At 25.5% G+C, this 27,649-nt stretch overlaps 1 protein-coding gene across 1 annotated transcript in view; it reads left to right on the forward strand.

The window, feature by feature from the left end:
* The first annotated feature begins 5,312 nt into the window (after nucleotides 1-5,312).
* Nucleotides 5,313-27,649, forward strand: part of LOC127289230 (sodium/calcium exchanger 3) — a 101,430-nt gene continuing 79,093 nt past the window's right edge. The window contains exons 1-2 of the mRNA XM_051317036.1: nucleotides 5,313-6,658; nucleotides 14,619-14,891. Of these exons, the coding sequence (XP_051172993.1) occupies nucleotides 5,313-6,658; nucleotides 14,619-14,891 (1,619 nt within the window). The remainder of the gene's footprint in view (nucleotides 6,659-14,618; nucleotides 14,892-27,649) is intronic.

Raw genomic sequence — 27,649 nt, forward strand, 5'->3', positions numbered from 1 at the left:
AGAAAATTCGGATATGAAAAAAAATTTCTCTCATTTCCTCGTGAAAATATTTTTTAAAAAAGTCTTCTATTTATTTTGGGTAGTGCCACTTATCGAGAAAAAAATTTTTAAAGAAAACAAAGATTAGAGGGTGCAGGGAGGAGGGGGGGGGGTTATTCTATATATCCCAAAAAGAATTTGTCACTATGTATGTCTCACAAAAAAGTTATGCTATATATAAAAAAAAGGTATACTTATATATATAAAAAGTGTAACGTAAGAAAAGTAAAAAAAAAATCCATTTTTTCCCTGATAGGAATTATGTTGCTACATGTCGACAATACAATTTTTCTGATATCCTTTCAACTAAAAATATTTTCATTTCACAAACACAAATATATATATTATATATATTTTTTCAATCGAAGAAAGAAAAAAAATATATCTTTGAGAAAAGAAAAATATTTTGTTCCTTTTCAAATCACCGAAAGAAAAATCATTTTTAAATTTTATTTAAAAAATTTTTTAAAAAATTCCATTTAATATTTACTTTTTGTAATTTGCTTTCTATAATAATAGTAATAATATTAAATAATGGTAAATAATAATAATAATTAATAAAAAAAAATATAAAAAAATAATAATTAATAAAAAAAATATAAAAAAATAATAATAATTACTATTATTTATAATATATTATAAATGTATATTCCTTCCGGGTCAATGCTATATTTAAATATGTAAAAATCCATTTTTGTACATTATCAAAGTAATTACAAATATATTTCATTATAAACAAAGAGATTTTTGTTCTCATAAATGCTTATATTTTGTATAATAATAATAATAATAATAATAATAATAATAAAAATAATAGTAATTATGATGAGGATGGTATAATTTCTATTACATTGTATTGAAACTTTATCACAAATATCATTATAAACACATTTACATATATTTAATTTCAGAATATGTCTTTATTCACAGAGAACTTTCATAATCAAAGAAAATTAAATTGTGATTAAATATATTTCAATTAATTTACTATAAAAATAAAAATAATTAAAAATATATTAATATTAAAAGGAAAAAAAAAAAAAATTTGTAATTCCTTTTGATAATCAAACACCAGTTGCTCAAATCGTTTAAATTTTCATTCAAATTCAATTAAACTGTGGTACTAATTGTTTTCTTAATAAAAAAATGTACTATTTAAAAAAGAATTGGACAAACAGTCAAAACAAAAGTTAAAATTTACAAAAATTTTTTATTCCAAAATTTCGATTTTCATAGTACTTCCAAAAATTTGATTTTCGAAAATTTCGAATATCGATTTTCTATATTACAGAAATTCTTTAAATATTTATTTCTATTTTCATTAAAATTTGTATTTGTTTAAATTTTCTTTTAATAGAATTTTATTTTCGAAAAGTTAAAATTTTCATAAGTTGGAATTTTCAAAATTTCAAATTACTAAAAGTTTATATTTCGGAAATTTTCATTTTTTTAAATTTTTATATTCAAAAAATTCAAATTTTAAATTTCCAAGCTTGATTTTAAAAATACTTTTGATATTCCATACTTTGGTAATCAAAAATTTTAATTTACAAAATTTTTATGTTTCAAAAGTTCGAGTTTCAAATTTCCCACAGTTTAATTTTCCAAAACTTTGATATTTCTAAAAAAATTGATTTTTAATAAATTCAAATTTTCAAATGTTCAAATCGTTAAAAATTGGAATTTCCAAAATTTCAAATTTCCAAAAATTAAAATTTCCCCAAAGTTGAAATTTTTCAAAATTTTGATATTTCAAAAGTTCAAATTTCAAAATTCTAAAAGGTTATTGATTTGCGTAAAATTTGAATTTTGAAAAGTTGGAAATTCCTAAAGTTAGAATTGTTAAAAATGGACAAATTTAATTTGGTAAAAGTTGGAATTTCCAAAAATTTGATATTCCAAAAGTTCAAATTTCAAATTTCTAAAACAATTGATTTTTAATAAATTCGAATTTTCAAATGTTAAAATCGTTAAAAATTGGAATTTCCAAAATTTCAAATTTCCAACAATTAAAATTTTCCCAAATTTCAAATTTTTCAAAATTTTGATATTTTAAAAGTTCAAATTTCAAAATTCTAAAAGGTTTGATTTGCGTAAAATTCGAATTTTGAGTAGTTGGAAATTCCTAAAGTTAGAATTGTTAAAAATGGACAAATTTAATTTGGTAAAAGTTGGAATTTCCAAAAATTTGATATTCCAAAAGTTTTGAAATTCCAAAAATAATTCCAATTATTCGAATTTTTCCATAAATTTGATTTACTTAAAGTTGAAATTTTAAAAAGTTAGAAATTCTTAAACTATTCAGTTAAATTAAAATTCGTAAAAATAAAAATTCAGACAAATGAAAATAGAAAAATTGTCAATTTAATTTTCGATTTATTATAAAAATTCTCTAATATTGAATATCGCCTAATGGAAATAATGTCAAAAATTAATTCGAACAAATATATAAGAATTCCTACAATTTTCCGATAAATGAAAATTCGAACAAATAAAAAAATTCTGTTAAGTAAATTTTTGATTGTATAAAAATTCTTAAATATAGAAATTTGGTTTAATGGGAATTCTATCAAAAAATGAAAAAAAAAAAAAAAAAAAAAAAAAAAAAAAAAAAAAAAAAAAAAAAAAAAAAAAAATTACAACAAATGAAAAATCCATCAAATAGAAATTTTGTAAAATTAATTTTTCCCCCATAAAAATTCTCTAATATAGAAAATCCGTTTAATGAAAATTCTCTCCAAATCATAATTCGAAAAAATGAAAATTCTATCCAACAAAATTCTATCAAATAAAATTTCCAAATAAATTAATTTTAGTCCCTAATATTCATTTGTCTCAAATAATTATGTCTCTCTCTTGTCCAAGTTTTGGGTAAAACAATATTTTTTTTTTTTTTTTTTTGGCAAAAGAAGAAGATGAGAATACTCTCTTGTTAAGGGGTGAGGGGGTTTCGCGTGTGTATGTATGTGCAAAGAGAAGCTTTGGAAAACATTGGCATATAGTCCAAAAAGCGCAAGCGCCATGGGTGGGTTTGTGGGTTGGCAGGGAACGGTTAGACAAAGATCGCCTCGACAAGGGAGAGGTTCATATATATACATATATATATAGAACTACTCTAGTAGAGGAAAAAGGGACGGAAAGAAAAGGAGGAAACGAGAGGGGATTCCCGCAACTGGCTAGCTCAAGTCGTCGCTTTTCAGTTAGTGTTCGCTCGAACGCGGTTTTAACCGTTTCGTTCAACGCGAAGTCACTCTCTCTTTCTCTTTTTTCTCCATCTCTAAATTCTCTCTCTATTTCGTTTTTCACTCATTCTCTTTCACTATAACCAAAAAAAAAAAAATATATATTTTTAAATAATTGTCATGAGTAGAATTTCAATAAAATAATTTATCATCAATGTAAAATAAAAAAAAAAAAGGAAAAGAATTTGTTTTTCTTTTCGAAGAAAAAAAAAAAATTTATACAAAAAGGAGAAATTAATTTTTTTTTTTAGGGGTTGGGTAATTTTTTTTTCGGGGGTTTTTAAAAAAATAAAAAGTGTTCGGAGGACGATGACTTCGCACGGTAGGACGAGAGGGTGGTGGCTTTCTCGGCGTTAAAGAGAGTGGGAATCATAATAGTGGTGTCTCGTGTGTGGTGTCTGTGTGTAAACGTGTATTGTGTGTAAACAAATCGAGGCTTATCATTAACCTAGACATTGAAATTTCCATCAACGGAATTGTAACCAAGTGATTTTTTTTTTAATTTTTTGATTCCTTTTTAAAATTTAAATATTTCGGTGGTAAAAAGAAAACCTTTCCGAAATGATATGGATTGAAAAATATTTCCCAAAAAGGGTATAAAAAAGCAGAAAAATTAATTTTGCTAACATATCGAAAAGGAAAACATTTGGGGGGCAAAAAAGAAATTGAGAAAATAATCTAGCAATCCCCCACCCCACCCCCCTTGAAAACATATCGATGAAAATTTTTCTTAATCAAGAAAGTAAATAAGAAAAGAGGATCAAATTTCATCAATATTTGATGCGAGGAAATATTATAAGTGTTATGTGTGTGTGTGTGTGTGTTTTAATGAAGAGGGGAAAAAGTGATTACAAATGACCTAAAACAACAATTACGAAAAAGGATCTCTAAAAAGAAGAGAGACATTAGTATTTCTAATACAAGTATCAATTTAGAAGGGATAAGAATTTATTTTCTAAATAAGAAATTTTTTTTTCATTCTTAGATTTCTGACAAGCCAAAGAATTTATCAAAACCAAAAAATTACGTTCCACCCTTCGCAAAAGTTGACGGAAGTGAAAAATACTGAAATTTCTACGAGGAAGCAAAAAATCCTTAAAGACGTTTTCAAAATTTTAAAGAATTCTAAAAAAGTATTTCTAAATTTTGCCGGAGCAACAACAGTGCTACCAATATTGGAAAAAAAAATCACCTTCTCCCTTTCACGAAAGTTGGCCGAAATTTCTCCGAGGAACCAAAAAATCCTAAACAAAGTTTTTTAGAAGACTTTTTCGAAATTAAAAAGAAACTGAAAAAATTTTCCAAACAGAGACGAAGCAACATTAGGGTTTGTCCAAAGTGAAGAAAAATCACATTCTACCTTTTGCAAAAGTTGGCGAAATTGAAAAACATCAAAATTTCTTCAACCAAAAAATCTTTAAGAACGTATTTAGAAATTGCAGCAAAATTTTAAGGAAACGTAGAAAAAAAAATATCCAAATTGTGCCACAGCAACCTACCTATACTAAAGAAAAATCATTTCCCGAAAGTTGGCAAAATCGAAAAAATCACCGAAATTCCTCCGAGGAACCAAAAAATCCTAAAGAAAGTTTTTTTTTAGGAGACCTTTTTCGAAATTAAAAAGAAATCGAAAAAATTTTCCAAACAGAGACGAAGCAACATTAGGGTTTGTTCACAGTGAAGAAAAAAATCACTTCCCGAAAGTTGGCAAAATCGAAATTTTGGGATCCGTAAAGCCACAAGGAAGTTTTGACAAAACTTCTCCGAATCCAAAGGAAAACTAAAAATTATTTCCAAAACCAAATCATCAAGCTTGGCAAAAACCAAATTTCCCCAAGGAATCAAAAAATCCCCAAGGTTTTAATCTAAAACAAAAAAAAATTCTTTTCCAAATCACCGAATCTAAGGAAAAATCACCTTCTCCTCTTCGCAAAGTCGAGGAAATAAAAAAAATCACCCAAAAGACATCGGCCTAGAAAAAAAGAAATGATCCTATAAGACTGGTAAAGAAAAAAAAATCTCCTAATCAATATGTCGGAAAAGAATAGTTGTTCACCGGGACTGGTGATTCCACTATGGGAACCAGCAGACAATCTAAGCCTATCGGATGTTATATTTCGTGGTTTGGTCTACTTTTTCATTCTAATGTATCTCTTCATAGGAGTGTCAATTGTAAGTGACAGATTTATGGCAGCGATTGAAGTGATAACATCGCAGGAAAAAGAATTAGTGGTAAGACGTCAGGGACGTGAACCACAAATTATAATTGTTAGGGTATGGAATGAGACGGTGGCAAATTTAACATTAATGGCACTTGGTAGTAGTGCACCAGAAATTCTTCTCTCAATTATTGAAATTTATGCAAAAGATTTTGAATCCGGTGATTTAGGTCCGGGTACAATTGTTGGATCAGCGGCATATAATCTTTTTGTGATTATAGCATTGTGTGTATTTGTAATACCATCGAATGAAACACGTAAAATTAAACATTTACGTGTATTTTTTGTCACAGCAACATGGAGTATATTTGCCTATGTTTGGTTATATTTGATTCTTGCTGTATTTAGTCCAGGTGTACTTGAAGTTTGGGAGGGAATATTAACATTTGCCTTCTTTCCGGCGACGGTACTAACTGCCTATATTGCCGATAGAAGGCTTCTTATCTATAAATATCTTCACAAGGGTTATCGTATGAATAAACGTGGTGTTATCGTTGAAGTTGAAGCTGGCGATTCAGATGCAGCAGTTGAGCTTGAAATTAAAGCACAACATGATGGTATCAATGGAATGGTTGATAGATTTGGTGATGTTGATACATTGGAGGCTAAGGAATTTGAACAAACACGAAAGGATTATATTCAAACATTAAGGGAATTGAGAAAGAAAAATCCACAATTAAGTTTGGAACATTTGGAAGTAATGGCACATGAAGAGGTATTGGGTAAGGGTCCAAAGAGTAGGGCATTTTATCGTGTACAAGCAACAAGAAAAATGGTTGGCGCTGGTAGTTTGAGTAGAAAAATAAGTGAAAGAGCTCAAAGTGATTTGAGTGAGGTTAAAGCCGAATTACAAAGAGCTGAAGCAGAAAGTGTTGATATTGAAGCTGTTAATTGTCAAAGAGTATTTTTTGAACCTGGTCACTATACAGTTATGGAAAATGTTGGAACATTTGATGTGGGTGTTAGTCGATTGGGTGGTGATCTTGATAAAACATGCACTGTTGATTATTACACTGAGGATGGATCGGCGGAAGCTGGTTCCGATTATGTCAGTGCTAAAGGAACACTTATGTTTGAACCTGGCGAAACGAGAAAAACTATTAATTTATCAGTTATTGATGATGATGTCTTCGAGGAGGATGAACATTTTTATGTCAGGTGGGTTTTTATTTATTTATTTTTTTAAATTAGTTATTATAATTTCTATTAAATTAAATGTACATTTTTACATAATTTATACGTAGTTTTATATAATTACTAGCAAAATTATACCAACAGAAACAAAAATTCAATTTATTTAGTCTGCAGAAATCTGCACCGACATGTTACCGACATTTTTTTATTACGCAAGCGCAGTAGTGTAAAGGTGCGTTCATACCTTGACCTTGAGACTTTCGCGCATGCGCAGTAGTATCAAGGTACGTTCATACCTTGACTTTAAGACTTTCGCGCATGCGCAGTAGTATCAAGGTGCGTTCATACCGTGACATTGAGACTTTAGTGCATGCGCAAACAATATTTCACTGCAATTTAACGTTTGAAATCAAATTTTCGAGTTTTCAACTTCGAAATGTTATGAAAAATGTATTTTTTGATAGTAATAAAATTATAAATAAAATTATATAAAATATAAAATTATATAAATTATATACAATAAAAAATAATAAGAAAATATATTTTCATGAAAATAGAGGATAAATTTTTTTTTTCTTTTCGTAAATAAAAAAAAGGAAATAAAATTGTTTGTCCAACTAGAAATGAAAATAGATAATCAGAATAGAAAAAAAATAAAGAAAGAAATCAATCTTGATAAACGAGGTGAAATTTAAACTTTAAACGTCAGAAACTGCTCGTTTCAGCGTTTGAAGTGTCAACTCACTCTCTCTCCTTTCTATATAAAATGCTGGCACGTGTTCAATCAGACTAAAAGGATTTTCAGGGGATGCACTTTATAAGCGATTTTCTCAACAAAAAGCCGATTTTCTAGGTTCAATTTAAAAATGACAAAATTGACTCTTAGAAAAGGGAGGAAAATTATTTTTTTTACAATAAGCAAATAAAAAAAAATTTCTTAGAATTATTTTGTAGTTTAAAAAAAAAATCATTTAAATATTCGTGATTGTCAAGTTTAATTTTATTATAGTGGCTAATTGAATAGTCGATTAAATAAATAATTAATTAATTTATTTGTCTAGGGGAATAATTTTAGTTATTTGTGTAAATAATGTGAATAATATATTTCATTTGAAATTAATCAAGAAGTGTATAATTAATTAAAGCATAGATTTATATATACATATATATGTATGGATCACTATATAACTAGAAATGAAACTTTATGCGGTCAATTTTAGTTTAATGGCTGATGATGAATTCTGATTGTAGATTTGTATAATGTGTAACTAACTAACCTGTATATTTATATAATACTAAAAGAGCAATGGAATTTGAAATGTTTCATAAGTTCAGAAATTGTAATAATTTAGTTTTTTCATTTAATTTTTGTTTTAAAAGAGCTTTAATAGAGGATTCAGGATAATTCAACTTTTTGAGAATTATTTTTTATCTCCCCCTTTTGTTATTTCGAAATTTACATTATTTTTTTTATTTAAAAATAAATTTTAAATTTAATTTTAATAAAATCTTGCAATTCAAAGAAAATTTGTTCTCTTTCTCTTTTATTCAATTTTAATTGAATTGTATTTTTAATTTTGTTTACTAAATTTTTTATCTCTGTTAAGAAACACTAATTTTAAAAATAAAATTTATATATTTTAATAATAATAATTATGAAAAAATAATTTACTAATTATAATAACAATTATAATAATAATTATTATTATTATATGAACGTCTTAAGCAACTTTCAGATGGAATAATTCATTATCTGTCTTGTTTTAAACGAGTTAAATAAACCCGCAGCCTTCCTGCTTAAATGTGAAAATAACAAGAGATTAATTAATTAGCGCAGTTGCTATATAACGACGAGAAAATATTCTACTACTTTTGTCATATTTCAAAGATTCTCAAATAATTTTCTTTCAAAAAATATCTTAAAGTGTATATATGAAATTCTCTCTATTAATTTTCACATTTTTTGTTTATTTTTATTTTTATTGTATTGTTTTTATACAAGGATATTTAAAACAAATTTATATTAATTATAAATTATTATTGTAAATTATTATAAATTATTAAAAAATATTTAAATTATTGTAAATTATTATTATTATTATTATTATTATTATTATTAATATTATTTTTTCTATAATCATTATAAAAAATTAGTTAAATTAATTAAAAATTTCGAATGAGAATAACGAACTAGTAAAAAGGGTTAACAAGGAATAAAAAAAAGTATATCTGTTATATTCCCTCATGGGATCTTGGTACATGTTCTAGGATTAAACAGAATTTAATTGCTCGTTCCGAACTTGACTTCTTATATATATATATATTTTTCCTTCTTTTTATCTTTTTCTCTTTTAAATGAAAAACTCGATGTAAAAAGTGATTGTTATTTTAGAAATATATATATTTTTTATATAAAATTGTGAGGAATAAAATTTACAATTATATAGATAATATTTTCTTATTTGAAATAAATTATAATAAACGAAAAAATTTCAGAAATATTGTGAATGACGTTAAATTATTGGAATATATCACAAAAGAGGATAAAATTTTTCAATTATCGTTCATTGATTCTAATTTAATTTTTTTTACTCTTTTTTTAACATTTTTCCTTTTATATTACATCATTTTATAAAATGCAATTTTAATTTATTTAAAAAATTAAATTATCAATGAAATATGAAATTGAATTTTAATTTATTTCAAAATTGTATTTAATTTAAAAATTTTAATTGAAGTTTAATTAAAATATTTGGAAATTAGAATCATTTTTAATTAAAATTTTTAAATAATTAAATTAAATTTTACTTTTCTTTTGTATTATTTATATATTCCTTAATTTTCACTAAGTTATAGAACAAAAAAGATAATAAATTTTTAAGGTTAATCTTCTTTTCGGAAATTTTTACACGAGTTTCTATAAAAAAAAAAAAAAATATTCAACCGTGGTAGAAAATTGTTACGCGAGTAAAATCACATGTACTATATAATTTATTGTAATTTTGAATAGTAGTATTTTATATATTGTGTTCAATTTCATTTTCTTAAAAAGCAGACTTACTTACTTTATATATATATATATGCAAAATGCGTGACAAGAAGGTATTTGAATATAAGTGCAAAAGTAAGCATTTTCGTTCTAAGAAAATGATAAGAGATTTAATATGAGTATGCGCGAGCGCTGAAAAATATGAAATCATGTACAATGGCTGTATAATAAACAAAGTTTGTTCCTGTTTTCACGTGTAACAATTTTCGTGCGTTGATTACTTATAATGAAGGCTTAAAAGAAAAAAAGAAAAAAAAAATATATATATATATATATGAAACCATTTGGATTTAAGTAGGTCGAACGGGAAATCATTAAAGCACTCTTAAGACTTTCTTGTTTGCAACGCGCGCGTCTCTCTCTCTCTCTCAGCCATGAAGCAAATTAACTCATCCTGTCTTTGAAAAAAAAGAAAAAAAAAATTCAATCCCTACTCACGATTCCCTAATAGATTCGATTCTCCTTTTTTTTTGTTGCAATTTTCACTATTTATATGGAAAATTCCTTCTTTCTTTAAAATTTTTTTTTCCCTCAATTATCGTTCGAAGAAAGAAAAAAAAACCAAATGGTGATAATTATAACGAGTTAGATTATCGGAAAATTATCTATTATCGAAAGAGTCATCTCAATAAAATTAAATTCAATTTATGTGAGAAATAATTTTAAACAGTTATAAATGTTATCTATATTGTAATTTCAAAAATTATCCTTTATCTTCAAATTAACAATTAATATTTGAGAATATGAACATTTCTCTTTTGTTATCTAAAAGTCTATTTGTTGTTATTTCAGTACTATTTATTGGTATCTAAAAAAAAATTATCTATTATCTTCTATTATCTGGAAATTATGCAAATAGAATATGAAAATTATCTATACATATTGTTATTTCTGAAATATTTTTCTCGTTATCTGAAAAAGTAAATTTTTTTATCTAAATATGTATTATCCCTGTGTTATTTTCTGCAATAAACTATATAATTATCTGGATTAAAAGTTATCTAGATAATTAAGATATATAATTACTTATCTAGATAATTAGTTATCTAGATAGGTCAATAGATAATTAGTTATCTAGATAGGTCAATAGATAATTAATTAGTTTTCCAGATAGTTAAATAGATAACTAGTTATCTAGATAGTTAGATACGTAGATAGTTATATAGACAACTAGTTATCTAAATAGTTAGATAAATAAATAGTTATCTATATAACGAGGTATCTAGATAGTTAAATAGATAACTAGATAAATAGATAGTTAAATAGATAACGAGGTATCTAGATAGTTAAATAGATAACTAGTCATCTGGATAGTAAGTTAGTTATAAAGATAACTAGATAAATAGATAGTTAAATAGATAACGAGGTATCTAGATAGTTAAATAGATAAATAGATAGTTAAATAGATAACTAGTCATCTGGATAGTAAGTTAGTTATATAGATAACTAGATAAATAGATAGTTAAATAGATAACGAGGTATCTAGATAGTTAAATAGATAACTAGTCATCTGGATAGTAAGTTAGTTATATAGATAACTAGATAAATAGATAGTTAAATAGATAACGAGCTTTCTAAATAATTAGTTATACAGATAATGAGTTACATAGATACTTAGTTATATAGATGATTAGCTATGTGGATAATTAGTTATATAGATAATTTCTTATCTAGATAATTGTAGATTTCTTAAATAACTAAAAATTATTTAACTTTAGATAATAATTAATATTAAAAATCTGGTTAATTCTATAATGTTCAAAAATATTTAAATTTCAATTTCATGTAATGAAATTTAAAAAAAAATCACTAACCTTACACAACAAATGATGTCGGATCATTGTCTTCTTTTCTTTGAACAATAAAAAATTCGTTTGAAACACACACACACGCGATTTAAAAAATTTCGAACACTCCCGAAACGACGTGATTTTTAACTAAATTAAGAAAACAAAAATACTTTTTTCTAAAAGATTTAAAGCGATCGCGGTTTAAAGAATTTTTCAAACACTCCCGGAAATAGAAAATTAAAAAAAAAATAATTTTTGAAAAATTTACACTTTGATCATCACGTCTTAACAGGTCAATACACGAATTGCAACTGATTTAAATTATTATTGTTTATAACCTTTGGCTTGAGGTCCCCTTTTATTGTATACTTCAAAATGTAAACATAGAGCTCGCGTTATATGCAGGTATAAAAGGTAATAAAATCTGAAAATTGGAATATTTTTAAATTATAATTTTAAAATATTATTTCACTTATATAATATAAATTATTATTAAAATTGTTTAATCTTGAAAATATTCTCTAGATAACTGTAGGAGAGTTAATGATCTTTTGTTATCTAGATAAATTTTTTTTTATTAATCCTTATTTTTTTTACAATTATAGAAATTGAAATTGAAGAATAGGGTAAATGTCCCAATTACTGTGATGTACAACCCAAGACCAACTTTACAGATAAAATAATAAAAGTGTAAATGAAATAATGATTTAATTCTTTTTGTTAAATCACTATTAGTGTCTATTAAAATAGAATAAATGATACTTTAAACTTGAAGAAATAACAAATATATTATTAAAAATATATCAACTTTTTTAAAAATGGCATATGTTGGTATTACTGCAAGTTTGCATGAATTACTGCGAATGGTGTGCACCAATTACTGCAACGCTAAAAGTGTTGATGTAGAGGTTAGGTTAACTGGATAGACCACAGTAATAGCAGCATGAGAAAAATATACGCATGCTCTAATATTACTGTGATAGGTTCAATTGTAACTTGAATAAATAATTTGATAATAGTCGAAATATGCATCATTAGTGGATATAATATAAAATATCATTTCGAATAAGTTTTAAAGTCATTTTGAAACAGTTTTATGTTCTCAATTACTAAGTTTTACTAATTTTATAAAAATCGCAGTAATTGGCGCATCAGCAGTAATTCCTACACTTACCCTATAACTAAATTTTTGTTTCAACAAAATGTATTATCTTTCGTTAAAAAAAAAGAGAAGTGAATTATAATAAATAAATAAGACATTTTTCTGTCCTAAAAAAATGTTTCTCCTTCTTTTTCTCTCTTTCTTTTGCTCTAAGTATACCTATAATCGAGAATCTAGAAAATTGTTTGTAATGGATGCATATATAAGAATATAAAGACACCCTTGGGGTTTATAAAAAAAATTTTTTTTTTTTCCTTCTTCACGCAACATTTTATTTTGTTGCATATATACTATTCTCTCGGCCTATTTCCCTCCCCATTTTTTTTTTACTCTCCCTAGTTATGTATATACATATACCTTTTATGTTTTCTATGAAAATAAATGGATATTATGTATGCGTAAATATTCACTTTATATTTCGGATTGAAAGGAGAATTATTATTATTACTATTATTATAATTATAATTATTAGTGGTGGCTAGTGAGAAAAAAATACTAATACAACATTATTAATTGAATAACTGATTACAATCTGAAGTTATTTAAATAAATATATATATATATATATATAGTAGAGCTTTGAATGACAAATCTAATGTAATCCCTAGCCATCCCCTTTTTTATCACATTTTTTTGTTGTCAACGTAAATGATAAATTATTTTGCATAATTATTTTTTTTAGAATCATTTTTATTAATAAAGTAAATTATTGGTTTAGTAATAATAAAAAAATATAATTAAAATATAAAAATAATAATAATAAAATAATAATACTAATGATCTCTCTGAATCTGAATCAGTCATATTTCGCACTGATTAGCAGTAGAAATCTACTAATTGCCATAGCGAGAATTAAGCAACTGATAATTAGTAGAAATTTACTGATTCAATTAGTAAAATATAAATTACTGATTGAATCAGTAATATAAACATATGTCAGCGGCAGCAAAATCTACTGATTTAACAGTTAATTTTAAAGGTTATGTTATATACAAATTACTAATTTACATAAGTTATTTTCTATTGCTTATATATTCACTAATTATATTAGTAAATTTCAAAAAATAACTGAAACTTCAGTTAAAATGAAAAGTACTGATTGAATTAGTAAAATTTCTACTGTTTCAGATTTAGAGAGATAATAATAATAATAATAATAATAATAATATTTTTTAATTTAACAATAATTGTTATTTAATTAACTGACCTCAAAGTAATTATTATTGTTATAAAATACAAGGGATGTATATAGAAATTATTCAAATATTTCCTAAAATTAGAAAACGTTTAAAAGTACACGAATAATTTAAATTTTAATTAATTAATTTTAACTCATATAATTATAATTGTAATATAAATTAAAATTAATTACAATTATAACATAAACATTTATAAAAATTAACACAATATATAATTATAACATAACTAGGGGGGCTACGCTCACCTGCGAGTTTTGCGCGCCAACCTTCCATTATTTTTCACTTTAATGATTAATTTTTTAAAGGCTTACAAGTATTAAAATTATTATAATTTTAACCTTTTGAGGTTATGTTCGTTTCTTGGTTAGGAGAATTGGCAATTATGTTTATCGGACATAGCCTTAAACTCAACGTTCTCTTGACCTATGTCCTTGAATTTTGAGGTTATGTTTGAACTAAGGCCTTGAAACCTAAAAACCTATGCCCTAGAATTTTAAGGTTATGTTTGATTTCTGGTCTTGAATCCTAACCTAACCTAACCCCATGCCCTTGAATTTTAAGGTTATGTTTGATTTATAACCTTGAATACTAGAGACCTAGGACCTTGAATTTTGAGGTTATGTTCATTTTTAATACTAATATAGTTTACTAACTAAAAATGGTAAACCCAACCAATTTTTTCTCACAGTGTAACAATTTAATGAATAAAGGAAAAAAACTAATTAGAATACAATAAATAATTAATAAAATTAATTTTTGATTTCTATTTTTTTTTCTTTTGCAGATTAACAAATGTCTCGCAACCGGCAATGCTTGTGTCGCCAAGTCTCGCGACAGTTATGATTCTTGATGACGATCATAGTGGAATATTTGGATTTCCTGAAAGAGATGTGGAATTAGTTGAAAGCGTTGGACAATACAATTTGCGTGTAGTGCGATATAGCGGTGCAAGAGGACGTGTCGTTATTCCTTATCGAACAGTTGAGGGTACTGCCAAACCTGGCAAACAATACGAACATCTTGAAGGCACACTCACATTCGAGGATAATCAAACAGAGTAAGTGTGATTTTTTATTTTTTTTTTGCTTTCTAGAATAATATATTTTCTCTAAATTATTCCTTGTTTTATTTAACATTTAATTGGGAGAAATAATAAATAAAATATGTAATATTCAATTTATTACCCAAAAAAAATCATGCAATTGCAAAAAAAAAATTATATAATATAAAATAATTATATTATATTTATAATAATTTTTTTTTTGAGTATGGTTGAACTATATAAACTAGACTTAATATGAAAAGTGATATGACAAAAAAAAGAAATATATGGTAATTGAAGAATTCTAATAAAGCGATAAAAATCAGAACCTCAATATGTTTTTTTTTTCTCTCTCTCTCTCTCTCTCTCTCTTTCTGTCTCTCACCCTATATGTTTCTTTCTTTTTATTTTTTGTTGCATTTCAATAAAAACTTGATTTCAATTAACCTTCCAGTTGAAAGATAATTAAATTATAGTTTTTATTTTGTTCTCGATTGTTATCATTCTTTCTCTATAATAATTCTCCCTTATTTTTTCTTAATAAAATTGACCTTAAATCACTCTTTAATTAAGTTTTCCCCTTATATATTACAAATTTTTTTTTTCCTCGAACTTATATCACAAAAATCTTTAACACCAACGACTGTTAAAAAAACGTGTCTCATTTATCATGTAAAATCTTGTATCAGTAAGAAATTACACCTTTTTAATAAATAGTTCTTTTGTCCATATCTACATAATATTTATATCATGATTATTATTATTGTGAATATTTTAATTATTATTATGCTTATGATGATTATGATTATTATTGTCATTAAGATTATGATTATAAGTATAACTATGATTTTAATGACTACGACTATAATTATATTTATTATTATCATAATTTTTATGATTATTATTGTGATTATGACTATAATTATAATTATGATTACTATGATTATAATTATGATAATTTTTATGATAATTATTATGATTATGATTACTATGATTATAATTATATGATTATTACTATGATTACGATTATTATGATTATAATTATGATAATTTTTATGATAATTATTATGATTATGATTACTATGATTATAATTATGATAATTTTTATGATTATGATTAATACTGTGACTATTATTATGATTATTATTGTGATTATCATTATTATGGTGCTTATTATTATTATAATTATGATGACTATGATTATAATTATATGATTATTACTATGATTACGATTACTATGATTATAATTATGATAATTTTTATGATTATGATTAATACTGTGACTATTATTATGATTATTATTGTGATTATCATTATGGTCATAATTATATATTATATTATGGTGCTTATTATTATTATTATGATTATGATGACTATGATTATAATTATATGATTATTACTATGATTACGATTATTATGATTATAATTATAATAATTATTATGATTATTATTGTGATTATCATTATTATGGTGCTTATTATTATTATGATTATGATGACTATGATTATAATTATATGATTATTACTATGATTACGATTATTATGATTATAATTATTATAATTATTATTATGAATATTATTGTAATTAGGATAATAATAATTATTATTTTGATGATTATTATTGTTATTATGATTATTAGATATTATATGATAGAATTTTAAAAAATCTGAAGTAGTGATAAAAATAAAATTTAATATTTAGAAAAAAGAAGAAAAAATTGAAAAATACGAGAGATTACTTTTAAAAAATATTTATAAGGTTCTGTGTACAAAAATACATTTTCTAAATGACGAATTTTCAATTTAAATATTTCACATTTTGAAATAGCAAAAAAAAAAAAAAAATCTGGCAGCCCCCTGCGGGGGCGGCCACATTCTCATCACGCGCTTCGCGCGTAGGGGCTCGCTTCGCTCGCTAGTTTGAGCGCGCCCCGGGGCGCGCGAAGGATAATCGTCCCGCTTCGCGGTCCGATATTATTACGCGCTTCGCGCGTTTTGTTTGTTTATTACAATTCAAAACCTATTAGCATTAATTACTTTTTAACTACACTCTGTAATACAAAAATTTTCCTATTAAATTTAAAAATTGTATTAATTGTACTACCAGAAAGTAGTTGAATGACCCAAGAATCTATTTGGTAGAATGAGATTTTGTAGTTGTTTTAGACTTTGTAGTTGATTTAATTAATTTTGAAGTAAAATGTCAAGAAGAAAGAAATTATTTTTATTTATTTTATTAAAAAGAATAAAATTAATTACACACAGAGTTAAAATAAGTAAAAAAGTAGTTATTTTAAAAGTGGATGTTCATATAATCGATTTGTTTTGAAAAATTTATTAGAAACAACTCATAGTCTTTATTAAAATGCGTTAAATTAAATTATAGAAATAGGTAAGGTTTAAAGGTATTAGAATAAATTTTTTATCGGGCACTGAAGAATGACGGCACTGTAGCTGTTCAAACTTAGTTCCTTAATATTGCGCCGTGGATTGGCCAGGTCTTTGTAATTAACGAAAATCGACAAACCAAATTATTTACTAAAATAAGATATTCCGCTTTGAGCTAATTTCAATTGAGTAAAAGAAAAAATTAATTGAAGTGCGATTCGAGGTGAGATTTTGACTTTTTCGGAGTAGGTTAACCGATTGCAATGAAACTTTGGAATTTTGTTATATATAGTAAGACTAATCTTTAACGTAAATTTCAGCTTAAAATATTTGTTAGTTTACGAGATTTGCAATAATAACAAAAAATGCGAGTTTAACTTATTTAATTTTAATAATTTACGTGTATAAACAATTGCGATTTCTGCTAGTTGACGTGCAGACGTCATTGCGCACGCAGCATTCTCCTATAACTAGCTGACGTGATTCGTGGACTAAATTGGCTACGTGAGAATGCTGCGTGCGCAATGTCGTTAATGTTCCTTTGGAACATTAAAGAAAACACAGGTAAGATCATTTTAGCGTTTGAGTGATTGAATTTTAGATTGTCGCGTGAAATTTATTCAATTATTATTTAATAATTTTTTTAGTTGTAAAATTATAAAAAATTGTTCTGAAAGAGATTTATTCCTCTCATTTTCCTTGACATTTTAAAAAAAGTAGACCTCAATCCGATTATTAGAACGGAAGATATAGCACTTTAAAATTTTTTGTTATTATTGCAAATCTCGTAAACTAACAAATATTTTAAGCTGCAATTTACGTTCAAGATTAGTCTTACTATATATAACAAAATTCCAAAGTTTCATTGCAATCGGTTAACCTACTCCGAAAAAGTCAAAATCTCACCTGGAATCGCACTGAAAATTTAAAAACACTAAAAAAAAAGAACTTTAAAGTAAAAGCATTTTTTAAAGCAACAAATTTATTATATGAGGTTTTGCTCTCATGTTTTTATTCATAAAAATTTTTTTGTACAATTTATATAAGTGAAATTTTTGGTTTTTATAAATTAAATTTCATTTTCTTAAAGTACTTTGACTTTAAGGATAACATTCTCATCACGGCACTCGCGTTTCACGCTCGAAAATTAGAAACATACAATAGGAAAAGGAGGCATGCATTAACCTATTAACGAAATTTTTACAGGTAATTTGAGGCTCTCTCAAATAGTGTACTAAAAGAACCGAAAATTTTTAAATAAACAATTTACAAGCATTAAAAAAAAGATTTTTTTAGAATTTTTGTTCAGTTTTTATAATTTTTCAAATCTTATCCCTTCAGAATACCTTTAAATGCTAAAAATATGGTGTAAAAAATGTTCCAATACGCCATTTTGAATTTTTAAAAACTGACTTCAGAATCGTAATGAGCGACCTACACACCAAGGAGTAGAAAGATTTATTTAAATTTGTTAAAAAGATTGTTGAAAAATGAATTTTCTCTTAAAAAATATCAATGTTTATACTTAGTTAATTCATAATTCTTTATAATTTCGCCTGCAACACTTATTATTTTTGTTTCACTTCACAATGCTTTCGTTATAGTGGAAAAAATGTTTTAGGAATACTGCTTCAAAAACTTTAAATCTAGAGATGAAAGTTGCCCTGGCGGATTCGATTTGCGTAATGTCTACTTAACTAAGCGGACTTTAGGTAGACATTAGGTAGACATGTAAAAAAACGTATAAAAAAGCTATTAATCGACTTATTATGATAAAAAAAAGTTGATAAAAGGGTAAATGAATGTTTATAGAGTAAATTCGTACAAAATTTGTAATTAATAAAGCAATAAATAATTAATAATGAATGGAAATGTGCGCGAGGTACCTGATCAGTTCAGCTGTACAATTATTTTCGTGCTATTTTCATGAAAAGAATATAAATTAACTGCAAAAACAATTGATATTTATAAAAAAGTGTAAAATTGATTTAATTTTAGTGTTTGCAATACGAATTATTAAATAATAATTAAGTTTTTATTAAATGTGAATAGTGTTGTGAAAACCTGTGAAAACTAATGAGTTACTACATTACCGATCGCATATGATAATAAAAAGTTCTCGATGAGTGTAACAAAAAAGCTGCAATCATGTCCGTAATTTTGGACGAGAAACAATTATGAAATCAATAATTATTTGTATAACTTTATTCTGCATTTTAAAATTCACTTTTTATTTTCTTTCAAAGCAAAAGCTAGGAAGAAAACATGCTCGCACTGTATTGTAAAAACTGGTGGCGCCATCTCTCATATGCGATCGGTAATGTAGTAACTCATTAGTTTTCACAGGTTTTCACAACACTATTCACATTTAATAAAAACTTAATTATTATTTAATAATTCGTATTGCAAACACTAAAATTAAATCAATTTTACACTTTTTTATAAATTCCAATTGTTTTTGCAGTTAATTTATATTCTTTTCATGAAAATAGCACGAAAATAATTGTACAGCTGAACTGATCAGGTACCTCGCGCACATTTCCATTCATTATTAATTATTTAATGCTTTATTAATTACAAATTTTGTACGAATTTACTCTATAAACATTCATTTACCCTTTTATCAACTTTTTTTTATCATAATAAGTCGATTAATAGCTTTTTTATACGTTTTTTTACATGTCTACCTAATGTCTACCTAAAGTCCGCTTAGTTAAGTAGACATTACGCAAATCGAATCCGCCAGGGTGCTAAAAGAAAAGGTGGCAAAATAGGTTAAAACTGGGACGCAAAAAATTAATGAGTAAAATAACCGAATTTTAAAATAATCGAATCAATGTTAAATTATTCCGTTATGATGGGCCAGCCATTTTGGATTTTTTAAATCTAACCTCAAATTCGAATTCAGGGACCTCGAAAACAACAGTGTACTCATTGATACTTAAATAGAAAAAGATTTACTATTTTCTTCAAAGGTGTACAAATACGTTCAAAATCACAAAAACGGAACGTCTTTTTATTGGGATATATATGAGCCATGGACTGTCAAGGGGTTAGATAAAAAAAAGGGCTAAAAATAAAAGAAGTTCACTAAATTCAAAAGTTAGCAATCGAAAACTTACGATATTCTAGTAAAAACAGTGCAACATGAACTAATCAGAAACATTATGAAAAAAATTGCAATTTTTGGAAATGGATAGCAATGGTTCACTTATATAAAAAAAAAAAAAAAAAAAAAAAAAAAAAAAAAAAAAAAAAAAAAAAAAAAAAATTCGGTATTTTATGTGTAAGTTACTTTAATTTATGTTAATTGAAGGTGGTTTAAAAAGAAATAATACATATTTGAACACATTTTTTCAAAATAAAGTAATTTTGCTCTGCATTTTACCCATTTTTCATCCGTTTTTGTCATTTTTTGTCTTTTTTTAAAGAAGTGCTATAACTTTTTTGTTTTAATCGCTATTAAAAATTGTCAAAGGAAAAAAGTGTTTATTTTTAGTCGTAATTTTCGAAAAAAAATTTAAAAAAATTTTTTTTTGAAAAATGCGAATTTTTGAAATTTTTAAAAACTCAAAATTTGAATAATTTTGTTGATTTTTGACGAAATCATCTGGCCAACGAACTCAGGCGAGATTTTGGTACACTTAAAGTGTATACCAAATTTGAGGTCGATTAATTAAAATTTACTCAAGTTATCGTCGAGACAACTTTTTTGTCTACAGACATACAGACATACATACATACATACATACATACATACAGACAAACATTTGATTAAAACCTATTTTTTTGGCATCAGGATGTCTTGAAACGTGGAGATTCACAAGAATTAGATATTGGTCAAAATCGGGCAAATGTAATACTTTCTCATTATGATGAGAATGTAAAAACAAATTTTTAATTAAAAAAATTCAAAAAAAGTCAAAAATATTTAAATGTTTTGAAAATTATGAATAAGTTACTTTAATTTATGTTAATTGAAGGTGGTTTAAAAAGAAATAATACATATTTGAACACATTTTTTCAAAATAAAGTAATTTTGCTCTGCATTTTACCCATTTTTCATCCGTTTTTGTCATTTTTTGTCTTTTTTTAAAGAAGTGCTATAACTTTTTTGTTTTAATCGCTATTAAAAATTGTCAAAGGAAAAAAGTGTTTATTTTTAGTCGTAATTTTCGAAAAAAAATTTAAAAAAATTTTTTTTTGAAAAATGCGAATTTTTGAAATTTTTAAAAACTCAAAATTTGAATAATTTTGTTGATTTTTGACGAAATCATCTGGCCAACGAACTCAGGCGAGATTTTGGTACACTTAAAGTGTATACCAAATTTGAGGTCGATTAATTAAAATTTACTCAAGTTATCGTCGAGACAACTTTTTTGTCTACAGACATACAGACATACATACATACATACATACATACATACAGACAAACATTTGATTAAAACCTATTTTTTTGGCATCAGGATGTCTTGAAACGTGGAGATTCACAAGAATTAGATATTGGTCAAAATCGGGCAAATGTAATACTTTCTCATTATGATGAGAATGTAAAAATGGCAAAAATTTACTTTACAGTTGGAAATTTTTTTTAATTAAAATAAAAAACATAAAATTCTATTAGGCAAATTTGTTAATTTTCAAGTAAAACTCAAAGTAAAATAAAAAATTTTTTTTTTTTTAAATATTGAAAAAATTGTCGCACTTAAGAAATAAACAAAGAATTCATTCATTGCAATTCTAGATTCACTGAATGTGTATATATATATATATATATATATGATATATAAAGTTATATTCTCTTTTGTATATAATCGTTGAAAAGTGCGCACAAGTAATAGGACAACTTGGCAGAGGGAAAATGGTTTTGTAATATATCATGAATTTTGCAATGTATATGCTGAAGCCAAATAGTATTTGGGTATTATGGAGAATTTAGGTCACGGATTGCCAAGCTTCGTGGGATTTTGCTTTTACGACGTTGTTATAGAGCCGCGAATCACTGGTACAACTTTGCTATTAAAAAGCAACACTTCAAAAAAAAAAAAAAATGAAAAATAAAATACCTCCCCCCCCCAAAAAAGTAAGAGAAAAATATCATTAAGGACTATTTGTTGTTACCCCCTTCTCTTTTTCTCTTTTTTTTGATACTTAAAATACTCTTAAACTTGGCAACTTCACGCGGTAATTACGTTTTTAATTTCAGATTTTCATTACTTGATACGCAATAAAAGGAGAAAAGTTATTGCAGCTTTAAATTCATTTTTTACATCGTAGATATAGATATATCAAGTTTTAATTTTTTTTTTTTTAAAAAAAGAACTCTCATATTTTATATGAGATAAATTTTCAATTATATATATATGTCTGAAAATTTTACAATTATTAAAGAGTTTAAAAGTTCCGATTATTTTACAAAAACGACAGTATGGTAAATTTTACTATACTGTATATAAAAAAATTCTAAATATTTTCAATTAAAATATTTGGTACATTATTATCATAAAAATTGATTTTTAGTATATTTTATTTTTTTTTAACCTTTTTCGATTATTCTACAAAAACGACGGTATGGTAATTTTTACAATACTGTATTTTAAATATTTAAACAAAAAAAAAATTTGATACATTATTAGCATAAAATTTATTTATTTTTTTATTATTATTGGTTAGTAATGTTACGTGTTTTATTTGTGTTTTTTTTATTTGAGGGAAAAATCACGAGGAAATAATTTTTTGCCATTTCTTTCATTCGAGAAAATAAAGACTGAAAACTTTTCTCTCCCCTTCTGTTTCTTGTCGCACTCGAGGGAATAATAGGGCAAAACTCAAACAAAAGAAAAATGACCTAAACCAAAACTTGAAATCAATGCGAGCACAACTCAATTTATCCTTTTCAACGATTTCTTTTCTCTCTTTTTTTTCCCCCCGGAAAGATGAGATGAAGAAAAGAAAAAAAAAAAAAACAATAAAAGAAGAGCAAAAAAAGAGACATTTATAATCGATAAAATTAATGGAAGAGAGAGGAAAATTGATAAATATATAGTCTAGAGATTTATAGATTAAATTAAGTGACTTTTAATCGCTTTTAATCAAGTGAATGTAATTATTTTAAATTTATATTTATAATGCAATATAATATATAATATAAAATAATATAATATAGTAAAGTATAATATAATATAATACCTATAAATTAATTTAATTTTATATTTATTTATTTATCTTTACAAAACAAAAAAAATATCACCGCCATTGTTTCAAAAATCGGACATAACCTTAAAAATCATTAAATTAAGGGTCAAACATAACCTCAAACCTGAGGCCTGTGGCATATTTTTTTTAAAGAAAACATTCTTCACAATGAAAACTTGTTTTTTTCTTACTTTAGTTCTAACATAACCTCAAAATTGTCATCAAATCAGACAGATATAAATTATTTTTTATGTAACATAACCTCTATACTTTTTTTAAGTCAGATTCTGAAAATTCAAAATGGCGGACAATTTTCTAAAAATCAAATGAATTCGCTTAAAAAATGTCACTCGGGGGTTTTTCTGCTCACTGATTACGAATCTAACCTTAGTTTTTCAAAATTCAAAAAGACGGGAAATTTTTTAAAAATCGTTCTTTTTTTCGCTTGAAACTTGTCCCTTGGGGATTTTCAACATCGCTGATTTTGAATTTGAAATCAAATTTTCAAAATTCAAAACAGCTGCACCAATAGGTTATTAAAAATCGAACAAATTCGCTGAAAACTTGTGTCACTTGAGGGACTTTCGGGATCACTGATTTTAAATTTGAAATTAGATTTTCGAAATTCAAAATGTCAGGATTCCATTTGAGGGACAAATTTTTTATGTTTGACCACACAGTAGGGAAAATGCAATTGGAAAATTCAAAATATTCAAGTATATATATATATGAAAGGAAATTTTTCTAGTCACGATAGAATGCGGGGAAAGTTGAATAAGGAAGCGTATATGATCTGTAAGTGGGGCAATTGGGGGCGGGAAGCCCCAAGGGTGCATTTGTATTACGGACCAGCCGTTCCCTCATATATATCGTCTCATGTGTAGAGTTCTGTCTCTCTCTCTCTCTTTCTCTCTCTTACTTACTCCCTTTACGTATTTATATTCTACCAATGACTTTTTCTACAGAACACCCTATATTTCTCATATTTATGTATATTCGACAACTGTCATGTATAACAAATTTAAATATCTGAGATTAAGACTTATCACACAGTTCAACACTCTCAATTTTTTCCTTCCCCCATTCACACTGTTATTCACACCTTTTTTTTCATTGGAAAATTTACTTTTTCAAAAAAATAACAGTAAAGTTTTAAATAAAATTAAATTTACAAAAACTTTTTTTAAATTAACAATATTAGGAAAAGAGTTAAGGTTTTCTTAAGGGGAGGGGGGGGGGGTAAAATTAAGAGGTTTATGCATACTGGAAACGATTAAGGTAACATAACCTTAAAATAATGTTTTAGGTTATGTTATTTTAAAAAAATAGTAAACTATTTAGATAACATATAACCTAAAAATATTACATATAACCTAAAAATATTGTTTTTAAGTTATGTTACTTTCGAAAAACATTGAAAACGATGTGGGTAATATAACCTTAAAATAATGTTTTAGGTTATGCTATTTAAAAAAAATAGTAAGCGATTTAGGTAACATAGCCTAAAAATATTGTTTTTAAGTTATGTTACTTTCAAAAAAAAACATTGGAAACGATGTCGGTAACATAAGCTTAAAATAATGTTTTAACTTATGCTATTTAAAAAAAAAAGTAAGCGATTTAGGTAAAATAACCTAAAAATATTGTTTTTAGGTTATGTTACTTTCGAAAAAAAAGAAAAAGATTTAGGTAACATAACCTTAAAGTAAATAAATATGTTAAATGTCTTAAATATGTTTCAGGTTATGTTATTTTAAATAAATTTAAAATTTCACCGAATTTTTTTTTTAAGATTCAAATAATATTTTTCTTTAAAAATACCCAGTTGGTCTAACTTTTATTTTTTTTGAATTTAGCATTGTATTATATATGTTTGTGGAAATTAGTGCTTATGGTAAATTTATTATTCTTAAGTCGCATCTATAAATCGAATGATTAATATATGTACCCTTTTTTTGCAGTGACAAGAAAAATGATTTTTGTCGGTTCGAGAAAAAAATATGTGAAGAGGGTTGTACATATATATATATATAGAAGGGTGCGGTTTAATCTAATAGATCATTTGGTATTTTCATGTTATAAATGTTCTCTGCTAGTAATTCAAGGGTTTATATAGAATAGAACATAAATAGGAAGACAAGTTCACATTTACCAAGAGAATATCAAGTCCCGAATAATAATCCTAATCCCTTGTTTCTATGCCTGTATTTGGCAAAGTTGCATAGCTACGTCATTTCCTCTTTGGGATTACAAGACTTCAGCCGCAAGGGTAAATTTCCATTTAATTAATGATTATCCCCTATATTTTATAAGAAAAAAAAAATATATTTAACGAAAAATAAAGAAATGACAGATTCAAATTAAATTGAGCTTATAATGATATTTATAAAATATAGGGACATGAGTTTTACTTTTTATCCCTCGTACAAAAAAAAATTTGTATATAATTTAACCAATCTGCTACAGTAATGCATTTTCAGATTATTATGTTTATCCTATAGTCTGAAATTTTAAGGTTATGTTTGCCCTTTGACGTGAGTGTTAATATTATATTTTACCTCACTAATATAAATTTTGAGGTTATATTTAAAATTTCCCCTAAATTTAAAACTAAACATGATAAGCTCAAAATGTACCAGTGTATAGCTGATTTGTTACAAATTTTTAAGGTTATGTTTACCTCTTGATCTTAAGACGTGAGATTATATTATCTCAGTGAGGTTAAACATAATCTTACGACTTATAGTCAAGGGGAAAACATAACCTTAAAATTTCAGCTATAGGATAAACATATAATAATCTCTGCATTGTAGCTGATTTTTTAAATATTTTTGAGGTTATGTTAGCTCCTTGACCTTAAAACTTGAGACCTTTTTAATATAGTTTTATAATTTATAATTTTATAACAAAATTAAAAAAAATGAATTCCTAGGTAACGGAAAATAATTTTTGGTACATTTTTTTTTAAATTGAAAAAATTTAAATTGCCTAGAGTGAATATTTTTTTAACAACTTCATTTGTTAATGTATTTCGTTTTATTTTTTTATTTTTCTTTTTGTAAACTTTTATTTGATCTGCTCTTTTTTTTTATTTATTTTTCTTCTTTGTTTCCTTTAGACGTTAAGTATATATATACGAAATCGCAAAGTTAGATGAGATTGATTTCAAAAGAGCTCGAGAGTTTCAATTCGCCGAGTAGAAATTTTCAATCTCTCTCTTTCTCTCTCTCTCTCGCTTTCTGCTACTACTTCTTTGCAAAGACGTTTCTTAATGAAACATTCGTTAATTTACCATTATTTCTACACTTCAGTCTCTTAGAATTCTTTATATGACTATTTATTTAAAAGAATTTTAATTTAAGCAAATTTTTTATATTTACAGAATTTTCATTCAATCGAATTTTATGTGATTCAAAATGACAAATTTCAATTATTCAAACTTTAAATTTGTCCGAATTTCAAATTTGTTCGAATTTTAAATTTATCCGAATTTTTGCCACGCCGAATTTTCATTTGTCCGAAATTACAAAATTGTCCGAACAAACAATCGATAGATAGATTTCGGCGCAATTTTTCTGTCGGTGCGATTTGTTTGGTCAATTTGTAATTTCGGACAAATGAGACAATTTGGCGTCGCAAAAATTTGGACAAATTTGAAATTCGTTGAATTGGAATTTCTGTCATTTAAAAATTCGATTGATGGAGAATTCTGTTTAAAATTTTAATTAAATTAAAAAATAAAAAATTCAAAACTTGAAAAAATTGAAATCATAAATGTTTAAAAAACAGATTTTTCTCTTCAAAGTTTATTATATGCAAAAAGAGAAATAAAATTTTTATACACACACACATATATATATATATACATTTAAAAATAAAACGAAAAAAAGTCATTCATAATTTGAAATTTTTTCCAAATATAAACCTCGAAAGTTGTGTCTCTATAGTGGTGGTGGGGGGGAATAACGTCGATAAATCATTGAGGTGAAGGCTTTGTCGTGAGACGACGCGAAACGATAAATCAGAGGACCTTTTTCGCATCGTGGCGATTTAATCTTGAAAGTCCGGAAGTCTCGACACACATACACATACCAAAAGAGAGCGCATCCACCAAAGTGCAAAATTCTCATAAATCTCACTCTCGTTATCAATATTCTTCATTATATTTTTGACACGTGAAATATTGCATTT

The sequence above is a fragment of the Leptopilina boulardi genome, unplaced genomic scaffold (assembly GCF_019393585.1).
Source record: "Leptopilina boulardi isolate dan_hultmark-lab unplaced genomic scaffold, ZJU_Lbou_2.1 LbouV2_40, whole genome shotgun sequence".
Classification (NCBI taxonomy): domain Eukaryota; kingdom Metazoa; phylum Arthropoda; class Insecta; order Hymenoptera; family Figitidae; genus Leptopilina; species Leptopilina boulardi.